The sequence below is a fragment of the Anas acuta genome, chromosome 20 (genome assembly GCF_963932015.1).
Source record: "Anas acuta chromosome 20, bAnaAcu1.1, whole genome shotgun sequence".
NCBI classification, from domain to species: domain Eukaryota; kingdom Metazoa; phylum Chordata; class Aves; order Anseriformes; family Anatidae; genus Anas; species Anas acuta.
Window position 1 is genome coordinate 6,928,079 of NC_088998.1, and position 14,538 is coordinate 6,942,616.

The 14,538-nt window shown below is 39.2% G+C and overlaps 1 protein-coding gene across 4 annotated transcripts in view; it reads left to right on the forward strand.

The window, feature by feature from the left end:
- The window catches only part of AK8 (adenylate kinase 8), a 77,861-nt gene that overhangs the window by 42,824 nt on the left and 20,499 nt on the right, over window positions 1-14,538 (forward strand). For all 4 annotated transcript variants that reach the window (XM_068656872.1, XM_068656870.1, XM_068656874.1 and 1 more), the window contains exon 11: window positions 7,353-7,494. In XM_068656872.1, coding sequence (XP_068512973.1) covers window positions 7,353-7,494 — 142 coding nt within the window. The remainder of the gene's footprint in view (window positions 1-7,352; window positions 7,495-14,538) is intronic.

Genomic DNA, 14,538 nt, shown 5'->3' on the forward strand with positions numbered 1-14,538 from the left:
CTGGTTGCCAGGTATTCAGGGCTGCAGTGACACTGGGGAGACTTGGTCTGCAAAGGTACCTCTAAAGACCATCCCATTTACGATTAAAACAGACACACACACACAAAACACCTTGAATCCAGATCAGAAAATATCTATACAGTGTGTGTGATTTTACGAGGCTAGAGAGGTGTTTTTTGTTTTTGTGCAATTTTGAGGATCATTCATTGGATGCTATGGTCGTGCCTAGGTAAATTTTGCCAGTCTCCTGGTTTCGCAGCATTGTTCACAATTCTTATTTTCACTGGAATACCAATAGGCTGTTATTAGGCATTTAATTCACAGGGGTAGTGACGCTGGAGTCTGGGTTTGCAAGTGGGAGTAAAACATTTTGTAGGTTACAAAGTACCATGCCCATGGTCCCCGTTTTTTGTCATGGGGGAGAATGGTGCACCACCAAAGTGCCAAAAAGCCCTCATGGATTTGAGTGAAGCTGCGGCCCTTTTATTTATTTTGATCTCTATTGCAGACAGTCATTTGGAAAAAAAACTTGGAAATGTTTTATTTCCTTCCCTGCTACTTTTCTTGCAGCACTAGCTCCTGGGCAAAAGGCTTTGATTCTGTTTGTGGTTTTTTGTTGTTTTTGTTTGCAGTTTGGGATGAGGAAATCACATGAGTTTTTATGAGATAACTGGAAGGGAAAATACATTGGAAGCATCCCTTTTTATGGTCTTCAGAGTTTAATATCAAATTCTGGCTTTGGCTCTAATTCACTGGGAGCCATCCATACAGAATCAGGCTCCTGTATGAAATGCTTTTTTATGACAAGCAGAACATTTAACGGCTCTTGTATATCACTTTATATTTTGGAAACATTGCATTCATTCACCGTTCTCTACGTAACCGTAAAGTGAGCCAGGGTGATGCTAGGTTTACTGTGCCCTGCTAATTTGTTTGGGTTAGAGGGCTGAATGTCCCTTTAATGTGGATGGTAGGCACTGGGGGGAGCAGCAAGGGGAGATGCAGGACTGTGACAGATCTGGAGTGCCTGCTGGCACCAGGCATCACTGTTAAAGGACAACAAACCCTGTAACGTCCTCTCTTCTCATCACATGGTGAGTCAGTACTAGGTATAGAAAGCCAAGATGTTTTTTCACCAACATTGTCAGACTAAATTTCTTCTTTTTTTGAATATTATCAATGTAAAAAGGGTTTTTATAGGCCAAATTCTGTCCTGTCACAAGCCCTGTGCTCTTCAGTTGAGCTGAACTAGTTTAAAAATAAGGAAGAAATAGGGATCTTTGATTATACTGGAAATGATGCATTCCCTGGGTTAGAACTGTGCTTGCTGTCTGGTGTTCAGCTCTATTCTCTCTGCAGAAGCGGAAGGACTAAAAGCTAGTAGGGAAAATATATGCTATGCTGCTACTTCTAGAAACTTTCAGGTTAGAAACATACCTGTGAGGTAATTCAGAGTAGCTTTTGTTTTGCAGGTGGGTAAACTGAGGCAGAAAACCTAATTCAGGTCAAGCCTTCCTGCAATCAGTGAGCGAGCGTGGATGGGAACCCAGGTGTGTGGATCCTGACCTTAGTGTCAGCTCACTAGATCATCCTGTGCCTCCTGGATAGCCGGGGTCATTAAGCAAATACACAGACGCTGAAAACCTTGCAAGGACTATTTTTAGAGGGGAAAATGCCTTTTTTTTTTTTTTTTTTTTTTTTTTTTTTTTTAATACCGGGTACCGAGTTTGGACTGAATTTCCTTTGCTGAACTGAAGATGCCACTAACAGGTAAAGCAGTGCAGGGGGCTGGATTCTTACCTCGTCACTGGAGGGGAACAGACGTAGATTCCTGACTCTCTGCTTTGATAACTGTGAGAAAGAATGATGTGCTCCTATCACTTCACCATCCATGTCTGAAAGTCTTAATTTATCACAGATTGTTTGATTGATGCTTTGGGATCGTGTATATCTGCTTTAGAAATGTTGGCATTTCTCCTTAGTACAGATAATTTTTATTTTAAATGACAACAAACGTTGGGAGGAGGGAGGAGGGTAGAGTCTTTAGTATATAAGAAGAGACAGAAATACCTAAAATGTGGACATCAGACATTTTATCATCGTTATTTTTCTGCATTAAAATAATCATTCCAGTTCTTAAGGGAAGTCAGCAGTGCTGTAGTTATAAAATGAGCAAGCAGCAACTATTTCCGTGCACGTTTTCCATCTGACGAGATTATTAAACATGCGTTGCAGTGCTTTGCACATGCCACGCCGGTTTTTATTTGTTCCAGCGCCTCTTTATGTGCCGGCCCCGAGAGAAGAAGAGAGGCGGCGGCGGCGGCCGGGAGCTCGGCGCCCGCGGTTTTCGCGAATAACCCAGACCGGGGCCGCTTTGAAGCTGCTTGCCCGGCCTGGCCATGCCGGTGCCATCGTGCCCGGCAGGTGGCGGCACACAACCAGCGAGAGGCCGGGCCCAGCCGGCCGGGCTCAGGCGATTCCCCCCCCGGCCGAACCCGGGCGATTCCCCCCCGGGCCGGGCCCTCACCGCCGGGCCGGGCCCAGGCGCTTCTCCCCCGGCCAGGCCCAGGCGCTGCCCCGGGGCGAAGCGCGGCCTCTCGCCGCCAACCCCCCCCCTCGCTCTGGAGGGGTTTTGTGGTTCTTGTTCTGTGCAGGAGTCAGGATTTGCTCTGAAATAAACAAATAAAAAATAATAAAAAGCCCGTTTTCAGGCGTCTGGTGCACTGGCAGGATTTAGTTAAACTATTGGTCAGATTTACGTGGTGGTGAATTGCTGCAAAATCATTTTCGAATGCATTAGAAATAAATCGAGGCAATCTGAGGGCTGTAACGTAGGCAAGAAAACAGAATGCTTCTCTGAAAGACCCAAATAAAATGAGCCAATGTGAATAAAGCTGAGTTCATAGAGCAATAAAATAACCAAATCGCATGCTTTGCTAATTTTAGGATTGACAGGACAACCCAGGAAAGTAGCCTTTGGCAGTAGCTTATACTCAGGGCAAGATGTTAACTGTCAAGTACTGGGATCAAGCCTCAGGCATCTGAATTAGCACTGAAAGTCTTCAGACCTAGCTAAAAAAAAATCTGCAAGAGAAGTATAAAGAGCGAACGGACAATATTGTCTAAAGGACCTTAAACTTTTTATAGCATGAAGCTGACAATTTATACCTGCAAATGCATTTATGCTGTACTTTGAATCAAGGGTTTATAACATCGGAGAAGTGAGTCAATACCCATCAAAAGTCCGTTTTAAAGGGAAGTGTATGGAGGAGGAATCAATTTAAATATGATAATTGTATAGCTTGGAGCACTGACAGCATTGAAGCTATTGGAGAACAGTGCCGTGTAATCTCTCAAGTACTGTTTTTGCCTTTCAGACTGTGCCTTTAATGTTCTGTTACTTTTGTCTTGAGCAGATGGTATGATTTTGTCAACTGATTGCCTGATAGGGTTTTCTATTAGTCGTGCAGATCTATGGGTTGGGCAAGAGCTAATAGGCCACACTCCCATGAGTTCATGAGGAAGTACTTTTCAATGAGAAGTACCTTTTACTTGTGAAAAGCTTTGAAGCTCTAGGAAGTAAATTTATTTTTAAATGGTCTGCTGGAAGGTGCTGATTGACAGTCATGGAGACAGAAAATCTCTAGGTGTCTATGCAGCAGTTCCAGCACAAGCAGCAGTACTTTAAGCTTCTGTTCCCTGTGTCCTGCCTGATCTTACCCTTGAATTGATTAGATCACTACGTAGGTCCACAGCTGCTAATTCAGCTGTGTAGTCTAGCCTATTAATGTGTCTGAGACAGGCTGGAAAATAAAGGAAATATGTCGTATGGTACTGACATTAGGCAAGAACGTATGCATGAATGAATTGCCTTTCTATATGAGGTTGATTGTGGCCCCGTTCTGCCATGTATGCTGTTTCTGAGGCTCACCATGAACTTGGTCCACAGCTACGTACATTGCTCTCAGCGTTGGGTATCGTTGTAGCTCAGCTGCTCTGCAGAATTACTTCTGAGGGTAGATTTTACTCCTGTACCTGGATTTTGCTCCTTAATAGAGATGTGCCACCACATTTCCTAGTCTGGCTATCTCTTTGTAGCAAATTGTAATTTTTACAAGAAACTTATCTTTGGACCTCTCTAATGATAAAGTAAAACCTCTCTAGAGCTTCATTTCCCCAACTTTCAGAGTTGGAAACTCACAGAAGCTTATGTTGAAAAGGAATTGATTATTCAAAGCTCTTGTGCTTCATAATCTACTTAAAACGTGTAGATTGACTGTCTCATCAGAAAAGCTGTAAATTTTGCTTTGCTATATAGCCTTTTGGGTCATGTGCTAAAGGCCAGGAGACCTATGGCTAGTTACTTACAGATTGTGTGCCACTCCAATTATAGGTTATTAATTTTCCTTGCATTCCAGAGACAGTTCCACATGAGTGAAAAGGAATACCATACTGCACAGTTCTTCATTACCTACTCTGTCTATACCACAGCAAATACAAATAATACTGATTTCTTTCTTTCCTTTTCCCTCATTTTTTTTTTTTCTGGTCTGTGGAAGATGTTTTACAGTTTTAATGCAGCTGTTTTAAGTGTGACTGTTCCTGTTCAAGGGCAGCTGATGTACTTTGTAATGCCATTGAACAGCCAACAAGCTATGTTCCCCTATTGTGTTGAAGTGATAGGTATGTTTGCTAATCAAGAGGAGAGCAGAGCTTGCTGTCTGACTTGTTTATGTTTTATTTCTCACCATCAAGCTTTAGAGGGAGGCACAGAAAATATGTAAGCATCTATATTATTCAGTGATGTATATATGTACATGAGTGTACAAACAATCTGAAGTGCACTGCTGATACCTTCTAGTCAGTTGTCACTGAAATTAGCAAGGTATCAGGGTTACCACATATCCCCAGTACTGCTCAAAAGAACCAACAACCTGATGTGGTGTTAGCTAAATTGTTGATTAATTGTTACATCATCTTGCTAGATTTTTTTCCTCTTTTGGAGGAAAAAACAAAACCAACAACACGGTTGCTTCTCAGGCTTCACAGAAGACTGATGGGAAGTGATCAGATGAGGAGATGTTTCCTGCTTTCCATCACAATTACGTTTTAATTTCTTGTAGATATTTCTCCTTGCCATATGCAGATTGGAAGCAATTTGACTCCTGGAACTGGAGAACCTCCAAAGATGGAGAGCGTGCTGTATCCACTTATTTTTCTCTGCCATTCCTGGGGCTTAAGTGCTTGCCCCGATTCCCTGTTCATCTGACAGAGAACGTCAGCTCTGGCAGAATCCTGCTTTAGTGCAATTTTACGCATGGGTTTGTAGGTCTCATTCATCTCCCTTGCAGAGATGTCTGTAAGCATTCTGAAAATGTTTAAAAAATCACATCATTTGGCATCTTTGTCAATCTATGCTAATGATTCCAACAGGAATCATGATAAAACAGCACACATCAAGATAGCAAGTTTAATGTTACAGCCAGAAATTCATGAGTACCAGGAAAATTCCACCAGTCTTTGTATGGAATACATTTTGGGGAAAGAGCAAGAGGGATTTTTTATTTTTTTCCTACTGGCATGTCTTGGTTTAGTATTAGTTCTTGTAACGTGGAGGTTGGGGAGAAGAACTGACCTGTAAAGAGCTCAGTTAATTCTCCTCTTATCCCCAGCATGCCTGCCTGCAGCTCAGGTCTCATATAGCCAGATAGGCAACATCTGTCTAATAATGTTTCTGCCTGCTGCTAATTTTATGAATCCTATTTTTAATGGAATGCCTAGTTTTGCATTGCCATTTTACTCTCTGTCAAGTGACTGGTAATGATTTTATTCAATTCCTTTTTTTTTTTTTTCTTTTAGCAGATGGTGAACAGTGCTTTACTTAACTTGGGTTTGATTATTATTTTTTAATAATGTGAAGCAGGTATCCTCAATTAATACACTAATCTGTCTTCTAATTAATTCCCTGTGGTTTTCCTCTGTTTTTGCTGGTACACTGAGTTCTGAGTGCAATTCTGTAAACTCAATAATTTGATTACTTGAAGGTGAGGTAATGAATTTCACGATAGAGGCATAAGTCTTGAGGAAATGTTAAATTTCAGGAAGCAAATGGATTCTATTATTGTGGTTTAAAACCTGCTTGTATCCAGGGTATAAATGTGCACTGACAATAATATACTCCACTAAAATACAGGCGTGTTCCTGTCAGCTAGTCCTAAAGCGAATTGCATTGTTAGGAGTCTGACGCATACACTCTCCTACAAGAACTTGTTGTATTTTTGTATGCAGATGCAATGGCAGGGTGAGTATCAAAACATCAACATCCCGTGATGTGGATTTATGTAGCATTTTTTACTGCTTGTTTCCAGGAGAGGCAACAGTGTATTAGACATACTGTACAAATAAAGAGAAGGGGCTCTCATTGCTTCTTGCAAATTGTTTTGGCTGCTTCTTTGGGAAGTAGCTTGAGGTGATTTTGCTGACCTTTCTTCAGTTATTTGACTGGAAACCTAATGCATTGCAAGATCTTTGGAAAATTTATAGTCACTCTTGTTGAACGAGATGAATTCTCCTATTTAAAAAAAAAAAAAAGATGTAAATTTAAGTATCTTGGTAAAAGTATTTTTACTTATGAAGACTATAGTGGAAAATATGCAGGATACCTCCTCACTACTGTGTCTGAATAAATACAATTTTAAAAGCTGTAGAGTAATTGCAAGCCTGATCAGAATCTTGCTGTTGTTACTCTCTTGTCCTAAAGATAAATAATAATATAGGAAAGAGAACTTTTATCTCTAAAATTATGGAGTCATCGGTGTAGTAATTACAGTAGTTGAAATACATTTATAAATTTGTTTTCAGTTATAAAATCTTCAAGCCTTTGGGCAAAATAGAGAAATACCACTTCTAGCCTGCTATGGCAGAACCATTATGATCTCCTAAGTTAAATACAGAGTGCTACAGACATTTTTTTCCCTGTTTTAGGATTTCTTTTACACAACTCAGGTCATTATTTTTGCATTTTTATAAGATTATGTCACACGCTTCGATGTGACATCAGCTGAGGATGGCTAAGAGAAAAAATACATTGCAAAGCTATGGGAGCATCTGCTTTTACCAAATACTTTGCTGTAGTCCTACAGTTCCTTATGATTTTGGGGTTTCAGTGATAAATCAGTAAACAGACACAGTCAGCAGTAGTTCCTCTTTCCAAAATCTGTCACGTGTAAACATGTTTGTATTTTTTTGTCTTTTAGTTCATGTAGCAGTCTCACCAGAAAAAGGTAGCGTGTAACCTCCTTAATTTCAGTCTCAGCATACAAAATAAACATCATCTTTCTAATCCTTTGCAGTCCCAGACAACATTGTTATGAAGATCCTGGCAGATCGCCTAAATGCCCTAGACTGCATGACCAACGGTTGGGTGCTTCGTGGCTTCCCAAGAGACATAGAACAGGGAGAAGAGCTGCAAAAAGCACGTATTATTCCAAACAGGTAAGGTACATATTTAGCATGTTACATATATGACAAGTCTGTGGAAAGACACAGATCTTTGCTGACATTATATAGGCCGCTGCATCTTATTTGTTTATTCCTTACACATCTAGAAAAGGACTCTTATCCCTGGAGAGTGGGAAATAGAGCACTGGCCTTACAAATCCACCAGGTGACCAAATTGTGAAAGAGAGAATTTGTTCTTCTGGTTGTTTGTCTCAGTTACCTCTAAAGGCAATCCATAAGAAACGGATTAAAGTATGGATTATATCAGAAGGTGTATTTTATTTGCAGCAGGAAGGGGATCTACATCTTCTTACTTTAGCATTGGCATAATATCATGGAAATATATTAGCACTGCAAGGAGCTCATTATGAGACTTTTGGGTTTTGTGAAATAATTAAAAACAACATGAGAATTATATTTTATTTGAGCTATAATGAAGTGTTCAGAAATGTAATATAAGAGAAATGAGCATCAAAAGAGAGCTGTTATGACATCCAGGCAAATAAAATGGGGTTACTCTTCACAGCTAGTCCAAAGGTTGCGAGCATTTGAAATGTTGGCCTACTCATCAAAATCAAAAGGCTTTTCCATTCCCCTACAGGAGTTCTTGGTTTAGTCCATACCACTGGCTGACATAACATCCACTCCAAAGCTGTGCATTGGAACTTTATGGTCTTTATGCTTTCCAAATGCTTGTCCTTAAAAGGGTTTAAGTTGGCAAAGGTACTCTTCCTGTGTCTTCTCTACAGCTGCCTTCAGCCTGCCCTCCGCACCCTCACGCTGCCTATACAGGGTACTATTTACAGTGGATAGATGTAAAGTGTAAGGTTGAGTTGTAAAGAGAAAAGAGGAGAGTGAAAAAGGAAGGAGCGAGCAGTTCCTATATCAAGCCTTGAAAATTAAATTATGTGAAAATGGCAGTAGCCTTTTATTGAAAGTAATTTAAAGTGCATCCTAAATAAGAGTCTACCTCATGAAAAAAAAGAGAGAAGGAATTTTGATAGTTATGCTAGATTCAGTTAAATAACATTTCCCATGGATTATTCTTCATATGCACTTAAAAAGAAGGTGCTGAGTCCCTAAACAAGTATCTGAGTACATGAGATCACTGTGAATACTCATGTGTGCTCCTTTGCAGGATCGAGACCTCATCAAGTGAGGAAGAACAACTTGTTATAAGATCCTCTGTGTAGAAATTTTGCACTCATCCATTTGCTCAGCTTCCATTTTCTTTAAAGAGCTATGCACATTCATATCTGAGTTAAGAATTTGGTCCCCTCTGTTTTACATAGGGGTTGAAGTAGGGGACAAAAACAGACATCATACTACCTGATTGATTTTGGAGCTGTTATTTTCCATGCAGCTGAAGCAGTAGGTGTATAAGGGAGAGAGGGTGATTATAAACAAAAGGACATATTGCAGCATAGGATAGCAGGGCAGTAATTCAGTTGCAGTTGTGATGCTAGTTATAAAACACTATCTGCAGAGGTAGTGTTTCTGACATCAGGAGAAAACCCTGATAGAATTATAGCCTTGAAATCAATCTGGGAATAGGATGCAGAAATCTATAAATCAGACATAGAACAATCTACAAAGTCTCATTTTTAGGAGGACTCTGTTGATGAAATTAGATTAAAATAAATTTACATATATATCAAGTTTATTATTAAAATCTAGTCACATCAGTAAACAAAATTATTTGTGAAAGAGTATGTTACTCTGTGTTTTGAACTCAAAGTAGACCTCTTTGGCTGATCAGAACACAGAGTTATTGTCTGGTTGTCAAGTCATAAATCTATTCCTTAGAGCTAATAAATGGTTAGTGTTCAAATACTATGTTTTATCTGACTCCCACCTCATAAAGCTAGTACACATAATACTAAATTATACAGCATTGAGCAGGATCAGTCTCCTGACTCCTCCATCTTATGAAAAGAAAAACAAAGCTAGTAATTGATGACAGAAAAGAAGGAAAATAAAGTTATTTGAAAACAAACAAAATGGGCTATAAAGTTTGTTAAAATGTAATAATAAAAAAAACTCATACAGCATCAGCCACTGCATCCAAAGACCTGCCCTGGAACAAAAAGGAAAATAATTCATTTTCCAGTGAAAAAGTAAGGTATAAGGTTTTCGTTAAATTAGAATTTGCAGAAGAGCAAAGGCTTGCTTACAGACTGGTGCAGGAAAACCTGCCTTGTATCAGACAAAACCTGTCTCCCAAAGAACTACTCTTCCTATACTGAGAGGAGAGCCATGTATTGCTTTCTATGTTCCTCCCCATGAAGCAGTTATCGCTTAAGTGGACAGGATCCTAATCGTATTGAACTGTGGCAGCCTTTAGGGCAAATAAGAAGCTGAATCTATTAGTGGTCTCTCAGCTATCTACTGAAAGAACGTCATTAACCACTTAGTGCCTACGGTAAGTGGGAATCCAAATACAATTACAGGTTGGCATCTGAAGCTCAGATCTTGCAAAGGACTGAATTCAGTTCCTCATCCAAATGAGTGTAAATAGATATTTTAGCTTTTTTTTTCATTGTTAACGTTTAAGCAACAAGCATTATATATATATAACAAGAAATATATAGCATAGCGCTGGGTAGGTCTAATATGCAGAAAACTCTTAGTATTTTGCAAGATCTTTCTTGTCTCTTATTCTCTCCCAAACATAGTTAAAATCAGATTTAGCAGCAACAGTGTCATCTGTTGTATATCTCTCGTCATTAGCTTCAGCTGGTTCATGACCAGCTGTCTGCTGGTTCCAGGCCAGTTTAAGGCAATCAGCAGTTTACAGATTCCCTGAGCCAGAGGGTCATCTGGACAACTATGTCTAATAGCCCATTTTCCTTGACTTTATAGTCCCTTTTCCACGTGTTATACTTTTGGCCTCAATCAAATCATATAGAAAGGAGTTTTACTATTTAATTGGATGTCATATGAAAACTGTGGTTTTGGGGGGTTCCTTTCTTCTGTTATGAGAAACATTTATAAGCCTTCCCTGTTCGTCCTCTCATAACACTCCTGATTTTATATCCTGTTGTATATTCTGATTCAGCCGTCTCTTTCCTATGCAAAGAATCTTGATGTGTTTATCCTTTCCTTTCTTGGAAGTCATTTCACTCATCTGATTATGCTGTCTTGCTGTTCTGTAGCTTTTCTAGTTATTCTAGCTGTTTCTTTTCTACGATGTGACAACCAGAACTTCACTCAGTTTTCAGGGTAGCACTGCATGCTGGATGTATGTATAGTAGCACAGATGTGTTTATTTTATTTATATCTTTATTTGGATCTCCATTAACGTCTGCTGTTATAAAATGGTTCTGTGATAAATTTTGGAGGAGCGTCTTGCGTGTGTAGATAACAGTAACTACACAGAGTCCCTTTCATTGAAATGATATTGGAAAACTCAGTGAGAAAGAGCCTAAGGACCCTCTAACTCAAGATCTTTGTAGTTAAAATTATAGCGCAGTTTGTGTTAGTTCTCTACAAACTGATAAAACCACTCCTTCCATCTGTTCCAGTGGGGTCTACTGCTAAGGGTGTTCTGGGATTCCCAGTGCCTCTGCTACATCACTTGCATTGTTTTTTCCATCTGTTCTGAATCCAGGGTCGATTGTTGTATCTTGGTATTGATTAATTGTATTACAATAGTACCTACAAACTTCAAACAGTCTCCCTGTGTTAGGCAAATGATGCTGTCAGTCCCCATCTCAGCAAACACAAAAGAAATATGGCCAACAACACACTAAATGGACAAAATTCAGGAGGGGATGGATGAGCTTAAGGGTTGACCTACTGGTACAACAAAAGAAGTGTATAATATATTTCAAATACTCATTTTGCCAATGCTAAAGCTTTTTCTTTCCCATTAGAGAAAACAAACAGCAGTAGCTTCTCCAATACAAGTTTCCAGCTCTGTTTTATTTGGTCTTCAAAAGGATGTGGCTGTATCCCCAGTTACGCGATCTTTTTACGTATTTTTAACACTTCTTTTTCATCACACTACTAAGAACTGGTATTCAAACAGTTTAGAATAATGAAGTTCATAATTTCTGAGACAGAATCTGTGAATATGCTGAGAACAAAAGGGAAAAATCATAATGGAAAAAAAAGATTTATATTTTTTTTAACTATTTGGTCTTTACATGGGGCTTTCATATTTCTGCAGCTGATCCCAGTGTGGATTAGGGATAATAAACAGCCTATTAATGGAGGCCTGAACTAGGAAATGGAGTTTGAATCAGCAGCAAAATTCAATGGCTGGTGAAGGTTAATAACTCCATTACTACCAGCTCTATTTTTTAGCCGTTTGAAGAGCTAGGTGTTAGCCTTATCTTACTCCTCATTAATTGAGCTAATAGAACCCCAGTGACCCTACCATGCTGCCATTATCTGAGAGTTTACCAGACATGGACTGGAATACTTATCACTGAATATGTATTCCTCAGATTCATTTTTTATATCAGAAATATTTTTGTTAAAGATAGGCTGTCTTCAGGTTTCTTTTTTTTCCCCCCTTTCCTTCCTGGCTTCTGTAACAGCTACATATTTGGAAATTAAATGTAAATGACTTAATTAAAATCCTATCAAGGAACAAGCTAAGTCCCAAAATAGTTGCATCAAGGAAACATAATAGTGATTGAATTATTCTGACACGAAAAATCTTACAGGGCATTTTTAAAACTTTGGCCTAATTTAAATGATAGCTATTGTGTATTCATAATAGAGGTATTTTTAATTGATGGCATTAAAAAAATGATGAGTAACAAAGAAGAAATTTTATAAAGGGAAAAATGCAGAAAAATGACTTGGTAATCAAGACACTAAATCAGTACAATACATTTTGCCTACACAAGGGACAGGAAGAAACAGGTAAATCCAAATGACCTATGGCTTATTTTTGAAATAAAGTAGTAAAAATAATAGATCAATTTCCATTTCAATCGTTCTTTATTTTTGTCTCTTCTGATTAGAAACACCTCCTTCTTACTAGAGCCATTTTCTTTACTGTCTGTTGTCTTCACTAATGCTAATTGTTTTCCTTTTTATTATCACTTGGTGCATCAATGCTCCCACCATAGGTACGCACATCCTCCTCCTTGAAATCTTCAATGCCAAGCAGACTGGTCCAGTAAAATCTAATGGGAGAGTCACTGGGAGCTAAAGGGGGCAGGACAGAGGATCTACCACAGATCAATGGTATGCTCATGAAATAGAAACATCATTTGGAAAATGATGTGCTCACCCTCTTAGCTATGCTGACTATACATTAACTGTGTAGCTATGCTCTGGGGGAGCAGAACACCCTGGCCTAGAGACAAATCCAGTATAGATTGTGCTTGTCAGGCAAAATGAACAGGTCTTCCTCTCACCTGGACTGGTGATTGACTCGTCTGCTTGGTTGCTCCCACTGAGTGAGTGGGATCCTTTTAATCCACGGTTGCTACCCCTGTAGCCTTTTCTGAGCTACAATAATTCAGCCATCGTGTGGTCTCTTTGTGCAAGTCTTTACAGACTTACCTTGTTCATCGACAGGTCTTAATGAAGGCAGTTACCTTTGTTTTCCTGATCCACCTTTAATGCAAGAGGTGTCACTGAACGTTGCATAATAGGCAAATTATTTCAGGGAAGCATACTATCCCATTAACCTTTTGCGTAACAGCTGTGCATAAAAAGGCATACATTTGCTCTGGCATCGAGGCTGTATCAAGCAGTAATGCCCACAGGTTACTTTATAGTGTCAACTAATTCTTCACATTTAGTGCAAAAAGCAGCACACACACAGCCTTTAGCCCAGCACAAAACTGACAGAAGCAGCTCCTTAAATAGATTCCTAAGGTTTGGTCGTCAATGGAAAATCCTTATTCTCCGTTTTCCTTTTCTTCCATAGTAGATTGTGCTCTCTTTGCTCCTAAAATAACACTCATCTGAATAGCAAAATCCTTCTATGGGCTTTCTGTGGGATGCTGCATTTGCTACCGCAAACATTACTTCGTTTCTTACTCTGCTCCAGCAAGAATAGGAGGTATATTTGGCTTCAGTTATGGGAGGCAGGTATTATTTTTAGAAGTCACCTCATACAAGCTCCTTTTGATGGCTGGAGTTTGTTTGGTGAAATCCTGGATATAGCAATTAAGGAGATCTCTGATCTCAGCAAGCTTCCTAAGTCTCCAGGAAGAGAAAGAAGAAAAGCTTCTACTTCTAAGCCAAGATTTTATTATTATTATTTTTTTAAGGACACAAAACCACATGCAGAATCCTTTCATTCCTTTTGCTGCTGAAAGAAGGGATATTTTTCTGCAGTTGCTACCCTTAAAAAAGAAGAGACATTAGGAAACTTGAAGACTTCTGTCCTGTTTTCCTTTATGTTGAAACCATTTTTCTGTAAAGATGCCACGTGCATAAAGGTTGCCTTTCTGAACTTAACACCTAACTAGAAAGAGAAAGAGACAGAGATTTCCTACAAGAAACTGAAGATTACTGAACTTGGTAGCCAAGTTCTGTCGTGTTTGCACTGAAAATCTCCTCCCATATTTTTCAGGAACCTGAGAGCAGCGGTGTCCTGTGGTTGGTACCTTAGGAACTTGCGCGTTTCCATCTTGTGAGGGGAGAGTATGTTGATCTGAGAACTGCCTGAAAGAAGAACCAGACTTTTAAAACCCTAATTCACAATGACAACTTTCATGGATCTGATCTCTAAAATCAACAAAGACAGTTCAGGGCATTCACCTGAGACAACTTTTGTTCAAAGAATGCAATAGTCATGGGAAATCAAAGTGTTACCATTTAAATAGCAGTCAGATCATCTAACCTATGCTTTTCCCCTCTGAATTCTCTTTGCTTTGGTGACCCAAACCTGTGAATAAAAATCCTAACAGCATCCCTGAGAGCTTACCAAACTCACAGACCTGTTGTCAGTTCTAAATATTTCTTCATGGACTAAAGCAGTCATTTTTCAAAATTTTACCTTAATTTCATCAGTAGTTTGCACACAAAAAGAACCATATACACACGAGACTTATTTTTTGAGATTAA